The 15,791-nt window shown below is 43.9% G+C and overlaps 1 protein-coding gene across 1 annotated transcript in view; it reads left to right on the top strand.

Moving 5' to 3' along the window:
* PRKCH (protein kinase C eta) overlaps window positions 1-15,791 on the top strand; it is a 172,263-nt gene that overhangs the window by 139,774 nt on the left and 16,698 nt on the right. Inside the window, exons 11-12 of the mRNA XM_054028325.1 lie at window positions 5,346-5,484; window positions 6,491-6,679. Of these exons, the coding sequence (XP_053884300.1) occupies window positions 5,346-5,484; window positions 6,491-6,679 (328 nt within the window). The remainder of the gene's footprint in view (window positions 1-5,345; window positions 5,485-6,490; window positions 6,680-15,791) is intronic.

Below are 15,791 nucleotides of genomic sequence, written 5' to 3'. Positions count from 1 at the left end.
TATTCAGGAGAAATGCGGAGGTCTAGGTTGGAGCCTTCACAGTATTGTTCCTCATTCCTTTATCCTAGGGTCTGGCAAGCATTTCAAAATGGCTGTCTGCCATCACTACAACAAAAAGGGCATTTCATTGACAATCTTTACATTAAGTTTAATGTACATATCATTACATTTAACTCCTCCTTTTTAAGTTGTGTTTATTTTTAAGGAGCCATGACACCACATGACGACTCGTCCTTCATTTCATTCTGGTTTTATCGCATTTAAAGTTTGCAAACCATTCCATGTTCCATAGTTACGTTGGTACAGCCATCACATTCAGTGCACTAGTGACCTGAAACAGAATTTGCTCCTACACTACAGGGGCTTTTAACAGCCAGTTGGAAACTAGATAGAGCATTTCACTCATCCGACAAACAGAATATTTATCTAGAAAACTGGGGGTTGATGAACTAATGTTTTGCAAACTGAAAGCTTTATTTTGATGCTTCATTTTCAAATATCAGGAGGACTGTGCACATACCTACAATATCATTTGTTTCATATTTTAAATAAGGGAAAGTAGCAGAGAAGGCTGAAGTGAAATCTTGACGAGGTTTTGGGATCATGTTCTGAAAGCAGAGCTATAAAACAATTCCAACCCTCTAAACTTGGGCCAGGCAAGAATACTATGGCCAGATATGGGTACTGGATTTCTTTAGCTAATCAACCTAATGTGTCACCTTCAGTATTCCATTTGTCTCTGCGCCAAAAAGAAAGTGTTCCTTCTCTGAGCTCTGTGTACCCCATATGTACTGTTTATCACCACAGAATTTGTCTGGCTCTGCTGATTTTCCCTTTAAAGTTCCACAACAGTAGATTTAGAGCAAGCATCTAAAGCTGAAAGATAGTGATAATTCTGTCTTTTATTTTACAGGCCTGAAACTTTCAAGCTGTTTTTCTCATGTTAAAAACAGTTGGATCTATTTCTCATCTCCATTTTGTGGCTTCCTTTTTCAAAAACCAATACCCTGGTTTTCCATTTGTGATTTCAATCTCTCGCTAAACCTACTGATGTGGTAACATTGACAAAAAGAACAGGAGTTCAGACTGGTTTTTCTATCTGCGTTCCAGCGTAAGAGAGGCAGAAGTCTTCCTTAGACACCATTTGCTACTATTTGCTGATGCTTACTCAGCTTTACTGGTGCTCTGGAAATTTGCAAAGCATTCTCATGATGCAGTGTGATAGGTAATTCCTGGTTATAAAAATAGGCATGGCCACGTGCATGCCTTATTATTGGAAAAAATCTGGAAGAGATGAGATTTTCCTCTCAAAAAAATTATTACTCAATAATGACTTCTCCATGATTTCAAGTTATGGGTTTGCAAATACCATTAGTAAAATACCATAGGGCTGGGGTGAAAGTAACTTAAAGGACTTACCAGTACGCTGGAGTCCTGAGTGGGGGCGTGGCCTCAACCAGAAGAGGCGTGGCCTCAACCGGAAGAGGCGGGGCCTTTCAAGATTTAAAGGCCCTGGGGCTCCAGCTCTGGCTGGGAGCCCCAGGGCCTTTAAATCACCCAGGAGCTACCAGCTGCAGAGGCGGCTGGGAGCTCAGGGGCAAATTAAAGGGCCCGGGGCTCTGGCCTCCGGAGAGCTCCGGGCCCTTTAAATCACCGCGGGAATCCAGCTGCCGGAGCTCCATCGGGGATTTAAAGGGCCCGGGGCTCCCCGCAGGGACCGGAGCACCGCCGCGGAAGCCGGTCCAGTCCAGCACGGCGTACTGGCTCTTGCCGGTATGCCAGACCGGACCAGACCAGCTTACTTTCACCTCTGCCATAGGGTAAAAGATCACTTGAGGCCTGATCCAAAGCCCAAGGGAGTTTTTCCATTGATCTCAGTGGGCTTTGGCTCAAGCCCTTTGACGTGTCACAGGGGGAGACAAAATGAGGTCTCGGTACAAATATTGGGCCAGATTCTGCTACCCCTCTTCAAGTGGAGTGCAAGTAGCCCCTGTGACCACTTTCAGAGTAAAGTACTGCTCAGTGGGAGCAAAGGTAGCAATAATGCAGTTACCACCTTTTGAACTATCCGACTTTACCCAGACTGACCGGCCTGCACTCATATAAGGCATGTGCCTGCTCCCATTGAAGTCAATGGCAAAATTCCCAATCATGCAAATATTGCAGAGAGGACCAGGCAAGTTGCACATTTTTTTTCTGGAAAAATTTTGATCTTTAAAATGCCAACATAGCAAATCCACATGTTGTGATGCAAGAGGCTAGAACAGCTCCCTTTTTGTCACGTCTTCCGTGCCTAAAATAAAGGATGCGTTTAACTGACACACTGTAACTACATGTAGAGACAAATGCTTCATTCCTTAGTATGCACGAAGTCCTCAACTCCAGTGGGAGTTTGCCTGCGAAAGGATTGCATCAAAATTGCATAATGACCTCAGAATAACAGCATAACAACTGCATAACATAATGACCTTCGAAAATATCCCTCCCTTTATTGCTGCATGACACTACTAAAAATGTTGACTGGAAAATGCAAGCATTAAGGGAATCTGAGGTAGATTTGGGCTTTGTGAGTGGGTTACTTTCCAATTTCATCAGCTTCCTGGAGTTCTTGCTGCTGAACTGAAGAGCGTCTTGTAAATCTTTAGAATCCTGTCCGTTTTTTTTTTTTAATGTGACCTCATTGGTTCATTTGGCATAAAGAACAGTAGGGCCAGTGAATGCAAAGCAGCAAGTATACAGATTAATACCATTGACATCACTTGAGAAAACCACTGACTGCGGATAGGGTTAGTGAAGAGTGAAATAAACCCTTTTGGGCATATCCTATATTGGGAGCCAAACTTGGAGCATCTTGTGACCAAGCAAGGCTCAATTAATACCCCATTCTGGGCCACATGAAATAATAAAATGTGAGCTTTAGATTTCACATCACTTAATAAGATGCCAGCAGGCGCAAATGTCCACCTTGTCGCAGTGTGGGACAGCCTGAGAAAGCCCACAGGCTGGAGCCTTGCCTTGGTGTAGTTAAAACTGTACTTGCTTCCAGAACATGAGCGGGCAGCAGCTGGTTTAAATTTAATGGGAATTACACAAACAGATTCCTTTGGGGGACACAGTGAGTTTGCACCTGCAAATGCTCCTTTCATACTGGTGCTCTAACGATCATATTGTATCTCCCAGTTAACAGGGACCCCAGGGCTGCTGTAGCTCATTGGATGGGAGGCAGTGGAGATTCTAGACATGGCTTCCAGGAAGAACAGGCCCCGGTGTTGCAGCTCCACCATAAAACCTGAAGCTTGCTTAAACCTCACAGCCTCTGAGAGGGACTAAAGCCTTCAAGGACTGTGGCTGTACCTGGTTTCTCCCTCCCTCTCTCATGTATCTATCTTGCCAGAACCTAAGTAGATAGTTTCCATTCAAGCTGTTTCCAAGAAACGTAGTAAATAGTGAATCTACAACCACTTGGATTTTATTTAGGGCATCTCCAAGGCATTCACCTATTCATCAAAATGCCTTGCCAATCTGCATATTTGTAGTGGCCCCCAAGCCAGTCTTGCCTAGAACCAACAAGGATTTTACTGGATATAAAGAATAATCTGCTGTTTCAACCACTTTCCTGCAAATTTCTGGTGAACAGGGCTTGCCTTTATGCTTGGAGATGTTTCCTGATGTGCCAGTAGCGCATGGCAGAATTCCAGGAGCTCTAACTGTAAACCACTCTTAAAGCCACACTGTAAGGTTGTCATGACCCAACACACGTAATATGTCTCTCTGTGTCCTCCTAATCCCTTCCAGGGTTGGTTTTGTCCCATAAGACTTTATGACCATTTTAAAAAGAAAAACTCTGCTACTTGCTCACATCCCATCCAGAGCAAATGCTGCAATGTAACTCAGGAGATCAGGGTTCATTCCTGGCTCTGGTGACCTTGGGCAAGTGACTTAATCTTTCTGCACCACCGTTCCCCGTCAGCCAAGTAGGGATGATAATTTTCCTTTATCCCACTCTCTTTTCTATTTGTAAGCTCTTTGGTGCAGAACCTGACTCTTACTAACACAGTTGCCTGGCACAGCGAGGCCAGTTGCTCCACTGTATATATTATTATTATTATATATATGTATTATAGAGATAATAAACTCTATGGTCACCCAATGCTAGTTTAAGAGATGTTTCCTGTGGTGGTTCTGGTTATAGGACATCTGAGACAGAGTGGGATAACTGGCCTTCTCATTTTCAGGGCACCATAGTAGAGAAGAATGGTGGCCCAGTGGTTAGAATGCTAGCCAGGGACCTGGGTTCTAGTCCCATCTCTGACATAGATTTCCTGTGCCAGAACGTTTGGGTTGTACCACACCAGGAAGGCACTGGCTTATCTGACAGAATGCTTTGCAAGCAGAATATGTTCGAGAGGCCAAATCACATAATTTTTCCCCAAAATCCAGGAAGGGGAAACACAGCCCATTCCTATCATGTACACAGGCGTCCTGCTGTTGATGTTAACATCACTAGGGCGGCTCTCTGACAGTGGTTGCTTCCCCCCATCTGCGAGCGTGCACAGGATACGCTTGACAGCATAAGGGGCCAGATGCCAAGAGCTGGAGTATATTTCTAGGAAGCATTGCCTGGGTCTGCAGATGGCTCCAGTGCTATCTGGCCAGGCTCCTGACTGCACTTATGACTGTGGAATATTCCCTGGGGCCGTCTCAAGGTCAAGCTGCTGACAAGCTTCCTACACTGCTTGATCTTCTAGAATCTGTTTCTTGAACTTCGCTTAAACTATGGGCTTCCATACCGGTAGATGGGTAGGTGGTGTACTGGAAAGTGCATAGTTCCTATTCGATTGGGTGCAGCCGCTGGACATTTTGACAGTAACATGGGGATGGGACAAGAAAACATAAATAATAAGATTCTTGGCAGCAAATCCTCCCCTTGGATACACTAGTGCAACCTCACTGAAATCAGTGCAACTAAGAACATTTAGGCCTTTGTGTTATGTAGAACTATCACTCTGCTCAAACGCATCTCAAAACTGAATTAGCAGGGGGTTCTGCAGGTCAGACTTGTGGTGCGTGGGGAAAGCCATGTGGGGAAGTTCATACAAAACCTGACCACATTAAATCTGGCTCAACCCAACATTATTAATTCCTCTCTTCTACAAGTGCCAAATTCATGCACACCGTTTGTTTTTGCAGAAGATGATGGTGCAGTTGGCTGCTGGGTCCAGCGATACGTGTTTGTCCCGGTTTTATTTTAAGCTCTGGAGAGAAGGGACTGTGTCTTCGTTTGGGTTTGTACAGCTCCTAGTATGCAGCAATTGAAATAATAATAATAATTGTTGTTATTGCAGGGATCTGAAGCTGGATAATGTGTTGCTGGATCACGAGGGCCACTGCAAGTTGGCAGATTTTGGCATGTGCAAAGAGGGGATTTGCAATGGAATTACTACTGCAACGTTTTGTGGCACACCAGACTACATTGCTCCAGAGGTACAGGAAACCCTTCTTCATTGAAAAATCCATTGAGCTGTTAGTAGATCTGGTTTAAAAGCAACACAATGAGATCTCCACTTAATTTGGCTGCATCTTATGGGGCTGACAGGTGGAAAGGTTGGTCTCAGAAGCACACTGAGATTTACAGCCCCATGGGCTAGTGAAGGCTAAACAAGTCTGCAGGTTGTTATGGGCTGACACGGGGGGCGGGGGTCAGCTCCACTGGAGGAAAAGAAAATGCATCTTGAAAAACATAGATGCCAGATTGCAGCTGCCAAAATACTGGTTACAGCAAATGGCACCAGGTACCATCCCAGTGTGGTTGAAAGCAGACTGCTGTCTCCCTCATTCCCCAACTCCCTTCTCTGCCTCTGTCTGTCTCCCCCCCCCCATCATTCATCTGTCAAATTTTAAAATGAATGAACACAGCTTTAAGAAGCACCTTCCCTCCAGATCCTCCCAGATCCTGTAGGTGCTTCCGTAACGCTGCTGGATTTATGCTCTGTGGTCATGCTTCCTCTGCCCCACTCCTCACACTCATGCCTTCTTTTGCTCTCACACCCCTTCCCTACTCGAGCTGGAAATGTGTTTTTGGAGCCATGTAAGCCTTTCCTTCTGGGATGCAAAGGGGAGTGAAGAGGCTCAAGCCACAGACCCAGCTGATCCACCTCACTACAACAATTTGACTGAAAAACTCTTCAGTTCCTGCTCAGCACATTATTTTAAAGAGTCTGTTCCTAAGCACGTCTGGTAAGTGAGTACAACTGGCAGACCCCTTGTTTACTGGAGATGTAAATCAATGGGTTGCCAGCTGGACATGCACATCACATAGGGGCTCTGAGAAAGGAGGAATGGCAAGCACAGAAGATAATACCCTTAGTTAATGTGCGGTGATATGTTTTGTTCACATTAATATTCCATAATCCATTTTCTCCCCCACTTAGAAAAACAATTGTTAAGCCCAGTGAGTAATATTTATCCCCTTCCCCCTTCCCCATTGTAGATTCTGCAGGAGATGCTCTATGGTCCTGATGTAGACTGGTGGGCTATGGGGGTGCTGCTGTACGAGATGCTATGTGGTCACGCCCCTTTTGAAGCAGAGAATGAAGATGACCTCTTTGAAGCCATTCTGAATGATGAAGTTGTTTACCCAACCTGGCTTCAGCAGGATGCAGTACGGATCCTGAAAGCTGTAAGTTCCCTTGATTTTGTGTCCTCTGTGCCCTTCATGCCAGCTCACACCAGCCTGACATGTTCTTTAAAATAATAGTTGATATCATTGATGCAAATAGAGCTGTGCGAAGAATTGATGTTTCAGTTCTCTGGCAGTTCCCAAAAATGGAAAAAAATCATTAATATTTTGGCTCAGGTTTAACTGAATTTGAAAATTCTGAAAAAAATGTAGGTGAATCGGGTCGAACAAACATTTCATTCAACACAAGACATTTTATTTCTGGGAGTTTATAAGGGGCTAGATTCACAGAATGGGGAAAGGATTGGAGGAGAATGTAGTATCTTCCTTATAAGAGGGCTTGAAAGGGTTAGATTTGTCGGTAAACGTTGATTTCACCATACACCCACAAACCGACGTAAAAATATTTCCATCAGTAATAATTGAAATTTCCAATAGGCAAAGTAAGAAATATGCTGCTTGAGAAGTCATTAGAGTTTTGATTTGAAGAGATTTCTTTTTGTGTGTTGTGACATGTGAAGTTGTGTTTGAACAGTCATAAAGCTTTAACTTATTGAATTTCAGCATCTGCTGACATTAAAGAAGTAGTGTGTGATACACACCCCATAATTTCCCACAGCTGTGAAAAGCTAAATCAATAAAAATTAAAAACAACCTTAAAACCCATAATTTTTGCACAACTGTGAAAAATGTAAATCAATAAAAAAATCTTTAAAAGGCTTAAAAATAACCATCAATATTATCCATTAAGGTTATAAAAATTGAATTCTGCTAGGCCTACATATAAGTTTTATCCCAGTGGTGAGGGCACTCACCTAGTATATGGGACACCTGCATTCAGGACTCCCCTTTGCCTGACGTATAATTCAATAATAATTGGAGCAGGGATTTGAACTCGGGTTTCTCACATTGCAGGAGAGTGTCCTACCTGCCTAGCTATAAAGTCAGTCCCTCTCTCTGGCCCAATTATTGTATAATTATGTATACACAGTGCAACAGCCTCAGTAGGAGTGAGTGAGAAAGGCCTGCCCCAGGCTACCCTATAGGACAGGGGATACTGCACTCTCCTTCAGTGTGGGAGTTAAAAAGCATCCAAAAAAGTTACAACGGGGGGGGGACAGACACACTGGAAAGCAAGCGGATGAGTGGAGTAGCAAGAGTCATGGTTATGAATCTAACAGGATCCTTTCGTTACCTTGGGGTGAAGGGTAAGAACTGCAGTGCTGACGTGTTCACCCGCTCCTTATATTCCCTAACTGGTTCAACAGTCAGGCTGGCAAGCAGCATGCATGCTCCCTCTGAGACTACGTGATTTAGCACATGCTCATCTTCCAGAACAGAAGAGATACCGTACTCCGCATGTACCATCAGATACCATGTTACTTCTGTGTGAGCGAAGTAGGAAATATCTTCAGTATCTCAGATAGTCCTATTGCTAACTGTAGGTAATGTTGACTTTCCCAAGGGGATCACTAGAAAATTCTCATTTTTGAATGTTTATAATGGAAAATCCCTGACCTGCCTGGAGACCCGCTTTGGGGAGGTCCCAACAAACAGTGTGAGGAAGGATGATGTTGTGTTTAAAGCTCTGGCATGGGACTCAGGAAATCTGGCTTCAGTTCCCACCTCTGCCATATATCGCTGTGTGACCATGGACAACTCAGTCTCTGTGCACCTCAGGTCTCCACCTGTAAAATGAGAATAATAACCCTTCCTTTGTTTATTGAGCTTGTAAAATTTTGGTGGCATGGACTGTCTTTTACTGTATGTGCATACAGCACCTACCACATTGGGGCTGCTTGGCACTGCTGTAAGGAGTGGAAGGATAGTCCAGGAGTTAAGGCACTCACCTAGGATTTAGAAGACCTAAATTCAAGTCCTTGCTCCACCACAATCTTCTTCTGTAACTTGGGGCAAGGCATTAAGCCTATCAGTGCCTCAGTTAATTCCTTACGTTGCAGCAGCATTGTGAAGGTAGGTACATTAAAGATTGTGACGTGCTCAGATACTCTGTTAATTGGGGGGGGAAACCATATAAATACCTAAAATAAGTAATTAATAGTTTGTGAAACACTGGCTTAAATAAATGCAGCATCATAGGAACAACTCTATAAAGGAAGGTAATCTAGTAATGAAACTCTGAAAATTAATGTGGAAGGTTTCTGTGGGATATAAAGCAGATAATACAGTTTACAAAATTGCCAGCACATCCATAATACAGGTCTGTCGCATCTTACGCGCATTTAATGTGCGCGATTTCAACTTTACGCGGTCGGCAAAAACAAAACAAAAGAGAGAAAAACAACAATTTTAATATTATACCTGTAGTGCGGGCGATTTCGCCCGCTATTGAACTCAATGGGGTTTTGGCTATACGTGGTTTTTGCTTTACGCGCTAACCGCGGAATGGAACCCCCGCGTAAGATGAGACAGACCTGTATTCCTAAAAGCACCACTAAAAACAAAATCCATCTACTGAGGAAGGATCATGCTACGAAATACATAGGCCCTGGCCAGAGGTGATCACTTTTCTCATTAAAAGCTGTCTTTGGCTTGGAAATCTCTCAAAACAATTTAAAAGGGAAAAAATAAAGATTGTGTTTCAAAGCAGTGGAAATTCAAGAGCAGTATTTGTAGTGCTAGATCAGTGCTCTTAAATGCTTAGGACAGTTTATGTCATGGAAAGGCTACCTCCTCAGGTGTGTAAATGCCAGCTAATCAAAAAACAATTCTAAAATAGATATAGTTGTACTTTCATACATTGCAGGATTCTTATGTAAGCCTGAGACAGAGTGCAAAATGTGATACAGTAAACGCTAATCACACAAGGAAGTACAAAGTGTAATATGACCTATTTTGTGTCAGAACGAGGTGAAGGGGGGTTAAACTGATGATATTTATTTCATTAATTACAACAGGCACCTCAGCATACCAGCTGGTGCAAGTTAGAGTCACCCCCAAGTTGTTCTGCCCCATGCTGGGGCCAGGGCTGGGGCAAAGAATCAGGGAGCCATACTCATAGTGATTTCACAATAAGTTTTCCAACGTGTTACTTTAAGTGATCTTCATGTAACTGCAAATAGTAGCATGGTGAGTGGAACTGGAGAAAGAGGGTCAGGTTTCAGGAGGGGCCTAATTCAGTAAGACACCAGAGTGTTTAGGAATGTAATCGGAAGCCAGGCAGCTCCTTCAAACTGTAGACCCTCAGCATAATGCATAAAGATCTCTCTCCTACAACACTTCCTCACCCTAGCGTTGCTTATTGCTCATGAAACACAAACCAGAGCAGAACTGCCTTTCTGCACTTTACAAGCATTGCTTACAAAAAGCTGTGCCCTGAAAGGAATTTCTGAAATGGGGGACATGGAGGAAGAAGACTTTAAAGTACGGAGGTTATGAGCAGGTCAATTTCAGAGCAATAACCAGGAGTCTGTGATGAACTGTTGAGAGTTTACATCACAGAATTTTATATATGCCATTTGGTTCAATTCCTTACACATCTGTCACTTTCCAGGTGGCTGCTGCTTCAGGTGCCTGCACCAGAAATTTTTATTTATGATTCAAGAGAGCAAGTCACTTTTCGCAGCACTAAGACACTTCGTATATCTTGAGCATGAGCTCCCTGCAGCCTCTGATTGATTGCTTTTGGTTACAGACCATTTCATCAGATAGTCTGATTGGTCGCTTCTCACTGTCTCATGTCGTACTTTCAATAGTGCCAAAGTATCTCCACTTTAGAGGAAAGGCAGCTCTTTGTAACTAGATACAAAAGGATGTTTTTGGCCTCTAAATTCCAATGAATAATTGACATGCTTGTTTGCTCTTTACCTATTTTTGAACTGTAAGAAGGAATTTTAGTGCTAATAACTGAATTTATATATTTGCCACAGATATTAGCACAGTTCAGTATTTATATATGAAGTTCCCATATAACACACACTAGTACAGTAACTCCTCGCTTAACGTTGTAGTTATGTTCCTGAAAAATGCGACTTTAAGCGAAATGATGTTAAGCGAATCCAATTTCCCCATTAGAATTAATGTAAATAGCGGGGGTTAGGTTCCAGGGAAATTTTTTTCACCAGACAAAATCTATATATTATATAGATATACACACAGTATACATTTTAAACAAACAATTTAATACTGTTCACAGCTATGATGATTGTGAAGCTTGGTTGAGGTGGTGAAGTTAGAGGGTGGAAGAGGGAGGGATATTTCCCAGGGAATGTCTTGCTGCTAAATGATGAACTAGCACTCGGCTGAGCCCTCAAGGGTTAACCCTTTGTTGTTAATGTAGCCTCTCACACAAGGCAGCACAAACACGAGGGAGGGGAGACAGCATAGCAGACAGAGACAGACACACACCTTGCATGTGGGAGAGAGAGAGATGCACACTGCCCCTTTAAGTAAGCTGACCCACTCTTAAGTGCATTGTCTTTTTAAGTGGATGAGGAAGTTGAGACAGCAGCTGCTGCCCCAAGCTCTCTCTTTCTCTCTCTGTCCGTGTCCCCTCCCTGCTCTATATGGAGAAGGGGTAAGCGGGGCGCAGGAGCAAGGGGGAGGGAGACACCCTGACATTAGCCCCCCCTTCCCTCCCTGCACAGCAAGCAGGAGGCTCGGGGAGCAGCTCCAAGGCAGAGGGCAGGAGCAGCACATGGCAGTGGGGGAGGGACAGCTGAACTGCCTTGATAGCCTGCTGGGCAGCTGCAGCACAGGGAACTTAGGGGAGGGGGGAGCTGATGGGAGGCTGCCGGTCCACCCCTGGTTACAAACCCCCACCAGCCAGCTGCAACGGGCTGCTCTTCCTGCAAGCAGTGGACAAAGCAGGAGGCTGCCAAACAACGTTAGAAGGGAGCATTGCACAACTTTAAACTAGCATGTTCCCTAAGTGATCAGCAACGTAACAACGTTAACCGGGATGACTTTAAGTGAGGAGTTACTGTACAATGCAGGTCTTTGTTCCCCTCTAGTGGCTGACCTTTATGAAAGGATAATAGCTTACTATAGCTGCCGGTTAAGAGACTTGCTCAGGTGGTAGAGGGCTCCTGCTTTTAACATTCTCTAAGTTACTTATATGGCTTCTATTACTATAGTGTCTGAGCACCTCAGTCTCTACTGTATTTATTCTCCCAGCGTTTCTGCAAGGCAGGAAACATTTAACCCCATTTTACAGATGAGGCACTGAGAGACTAAGTGATTTGCCCAAGTACTCTGACATTACAGTGATAAGCATGGTAGAAGAGCCGATATAGAATGGAACAGATCACACATGAAGGCTGGCAGAGCGTGAATTGAACCTGGGTCGTCTTAATACCAGACCAGCACCCAAACTTCTGGACCATCCCTCCTCACTAATGGGCCTGGCTTGAAACTTTCAGCAGTTCTAGTGATACTAATAAATGCAGAGCACAAGAGACGCACATCCCTGAAACCAAAATCAAATTCTCCCTCCTGCCAGAATGGCAAAGGGTGTCAAATTAACCGTGATATTTGATCTGCTAAACAGTTGGCCTGTTGAGATTTTTTACAAGTTAATACATCGGATAAATGAGCACAGGAGCAGTTTATCTTTGTGTATGGCTTTATGCTGTGATTCAGCATCATGAAGTTTGGGGCCTATTTCAAGTTGCTTTTCACCACCGTTGTGCTTTGCCCAGCTCCCTCTGCCCTAGAAGTCATCTGTGTATGTGTCCTGTGAGGTAGGCTGCATCCTGTGCATCTCCATAATTTCCTGAAGGTTGCCACTATCCATTCTCAAGTGCTTGTTTAGGACATAAGGTCTTGTTTGGTCAATGGCTGTTCCAGGAATATTTTTGAGCATTGCTGCTGTAGGGAAACAAAAAACAACCTAGATGCACATGGAGCCTGTGTAGAAGCCAGAGCAAAAAACATTTTGTGCTTTAAACAGGAAATTGTTCCTTATTTCCCCTTCAATGTTTTGTGTCATTTTAAAAATATTTGTAAAGGGCTGGAGGGAAGTAGGGTGACCAGATGTCCCGATTTTATAGGGATAGTCCTGATATTTGGGGCTTTGTCTTATATGGGCACCTATTATCCCCCCTCCACCCCAGTCCCGATTTTTCACACTTGCTGTCTGGTCACCCTAGAGGGAAGGGCAGGCTGATTCTGAGCTGGTGTAAATCAGCAAAGCTGTGCCAACTTACAGCTAATGGGCCAGGTCCCCAGCTGGTGTAACTAGAGCTGTATGAGGTTCATTTTCCAACTTCCATCTCCCACTACTCATTATCAGCCCTAATGTAATTCTGTTTAGATATGCCAGGAATGAATCTGGCCCCTGCTTCTGCTGCATCAACTTCTATAAAATATACCCCCTCAAAATCCTCCTTGATATAAGCTGACCTAGTTACCCATCTTCTGTGGAGGACTCTGTGAAAAGGAAAAACTTAATTTTTGGTTGCACTGGAAATGTCATTATGCAAGTTCCTAGACCGTGACTCACATTGGCTGTGTGTAGCTAGGGGTTCATTTTAACACAGAAGGCTGATGTCTGATCTGTCACTAGTGGACAATAACATTTAGAGTGTAGCTAGTGGTATTCCAAGCAGCTGGAGATCTTGGGATCCCAGCTGGATGAATTACAGCATGAAATATGACTGTCTCTTTCATCCTTTTTACCCCAGGAGCAGCATGGTATATCTGATTTCAGCACCATCACTATAACTCTAGTTGAGTTCATATCTGTGTGCTTTTCTTGGATATGGCCTGATCCTGCACCAGCTTGCTGGAAGTTTGGTTTAACAGGAAAGGAGACAGGGAAAGTCATGTTAAAAACCCAGGCTCAAGGAGCAACGGTGTAAAGGGGAGGTAAAACCATGAAAGGTACAGAGGGAAAAATGCAGAGATCTTCCTTTCTGCACCAGGCTTCAGGGCAAGGGGAAGAGGAATACTTGGTCTACACTACCAAAATCCACACCCCTGAGTGAGATGGTTATATGAACCTAACCCCTGAGGTAGACAACACTATGTCAACAGGAGGGCTTCTCCCGTCCACTTGGCTACCTCCTCTCAGGAAGGTCAATTAACTACGCTGATGGGAGAAGATATAGTCTTCACTAAGTGCTACAGTGCTGTAAGTTTAGATGAGCCCTAAGACAATGGAGTCATTACAAGGGATGATGGTGTAGGTAATAGATAGAACTGGTGATCGGTGTTCCAAAGGCTTGGAGATTTGAAGTCTAGATGCTTTCCAAGGTTTTCTGGAGAGTACCAGCTGTACTAAAGCCTCACTCTACAATGTAGGTAACCTCCAGGGTTAAGGCCTGGTAGCACCCCGGGATAGCTTTATCCCTGCCTTCTGGGCCCAGAACTTCTAACCATCAGGCCCCCCTCACATTTGACAGTCAAATGAGGAAGCTGGTGCTCACTGGGAGATGACTGCTAGCTTCTGTGCACAATGTGAGCATTCAGACACTTTCTTACAGCTCAGACCCTCCTCCAAAAACTGGTGTGTGGGGAGCTCTGCCTTATTTTTGTGGATCACAAACTAGACTTCAGGCCTGCTGGAGACATAGGTGCTGGAACTGGGAGTGCTGCCACTCCCCCTGGCTTGAAATGGTTTCTATCATATGCAGGGTTTACCGTTTGGTTCAATGACTCTTAGCACCCCCACTGTAAAAATTGTTCCAGCACCCCTGGTTGGAGATGCACATAATGGAAAAAAAGAATGATTTAAACACTGCTGTTGTCCACGGAGGTCAAAATCAAGACTGGGGATAGGTGTCTGCAACGCTGATTTTGAATGAAACTGCAAGAGAGGGGTCAGATGCTGGAAGGACAGCCTGGGGTTTCAGTATTCTGTGTTCAACACTTAGTTTGGAAATGCAGATGAAAAGAAGATGGAAGTTGATTTATGTTTATAGATCACAATTATCTAGAATTGACAGAAATTAGAAAAGAAGAAAAGAAGACGGAAGTTGATCTATGTTTAAAGATTACAATTATCTAGAATTGACACTGACTCAGAAGGCAAATTCTCTGGTTTACCAAATTGTCTGTTGCCACAAGTCACTGAGTTCACTTCCTGCTGTGGTTATCTACGTAACTCCTTTGATACTGGTTAACACTTGCAGTTGTCTGAACCCAGGATTAAAACAACAGCATCAAAGTTGAGTACCTGTCATGAAGGATTTCTAATGTCAATTCCTGAGCAGAGTGGTCAGTGTTATCGCTGTGTCCTGCATGTTTCTCTTTATCACTTATTATTTTATTGAATTGTTTTGAAAAATATAAATAGATCATGGAATAGGAAAAGCCACTCTCCCAAGCAGCAGCTAGCATATTTTGTCCCATATCTTTCCTTACTACTCCTCATATCAACGCACTTCCAGAATCTTGTTGTTGCCTCTTTTCAGCTGAGTGGTGAGCCAATTTGGAGGCCTTGCTAGGTTGTTTCCATTAGGAGGAGAAATTGATGATGGGAGTCGGGTATCTCTTTGTTCAATCCTGTTTATTCACAAGAGTGTACAAAGTTCTTCACTGTGCACAGTGGGAACAAACAGGAGGCCGTTTTCTTGCTCAAAATTCCTTAGCCTATCTTTTCAGCCAGTACTTTGCCCAGAAGAAACTCTTTTGGTTTCCTTCCAGGGCTGCAATCACACTGCTTCTCTTGCTGTCTGCTTCCAACACACACAGCTGCAATCCAGTCAATGCCCCATCACCTGTTTTGCAATCAATCCCCAGGGAAACTCCTGATCCTACCAGAGTTCTTGCTCAGACCTTCCATGTGGCAAGTGCTTTGGGCGGTGGGATCTATTGTTTCAGCTATTTTACTCCATATAGGTGCTTAATTGCTTATTTTATTTAGCCAGAATGAAGGGTGGTTACCCATCAGCTTCACTGAAGTGTGTGATTGCCCAAAGATCAGTGACACCCTTCCTTGCAGCTGCCCACACTCTCCACCATAACGTAATCAACGTGTCGTAAAGATCTAATGGTTGATTCCCATTTACATTCCTCCGGCAGGGTAGAGGGGCCTGAAAGTGAGAGAAAGTTACATTTACATTCACTTTCAAGCCCCCTTACACTGCCAGAGTGGTATAAAGGGGCTGCAGTCTGAATGAGAATCAGGGCCTTAAGCTTGGATATAGGA

This window comes from Malaclemys terrapin, chromosome 4 (genome assembly GCF_027887155.1).
Source record: "Malaclemys terrapin pileata isolate rMalTer1 chromosome 4, rMalTer1.hap1, whole genome shotgun sequence".
Taxonomy (NCBI): domain Eukaryota; kingdom Metazoa; phylum Chordata; order Testudines; family Emydidae; genus Malaclemys; species Malaclemys terrapin.
The sequence above is the reverse complement of the archived record's forward strand: the minus strand, read 5'-3'. Positions and strand labels throughout refer to the sequence as shown.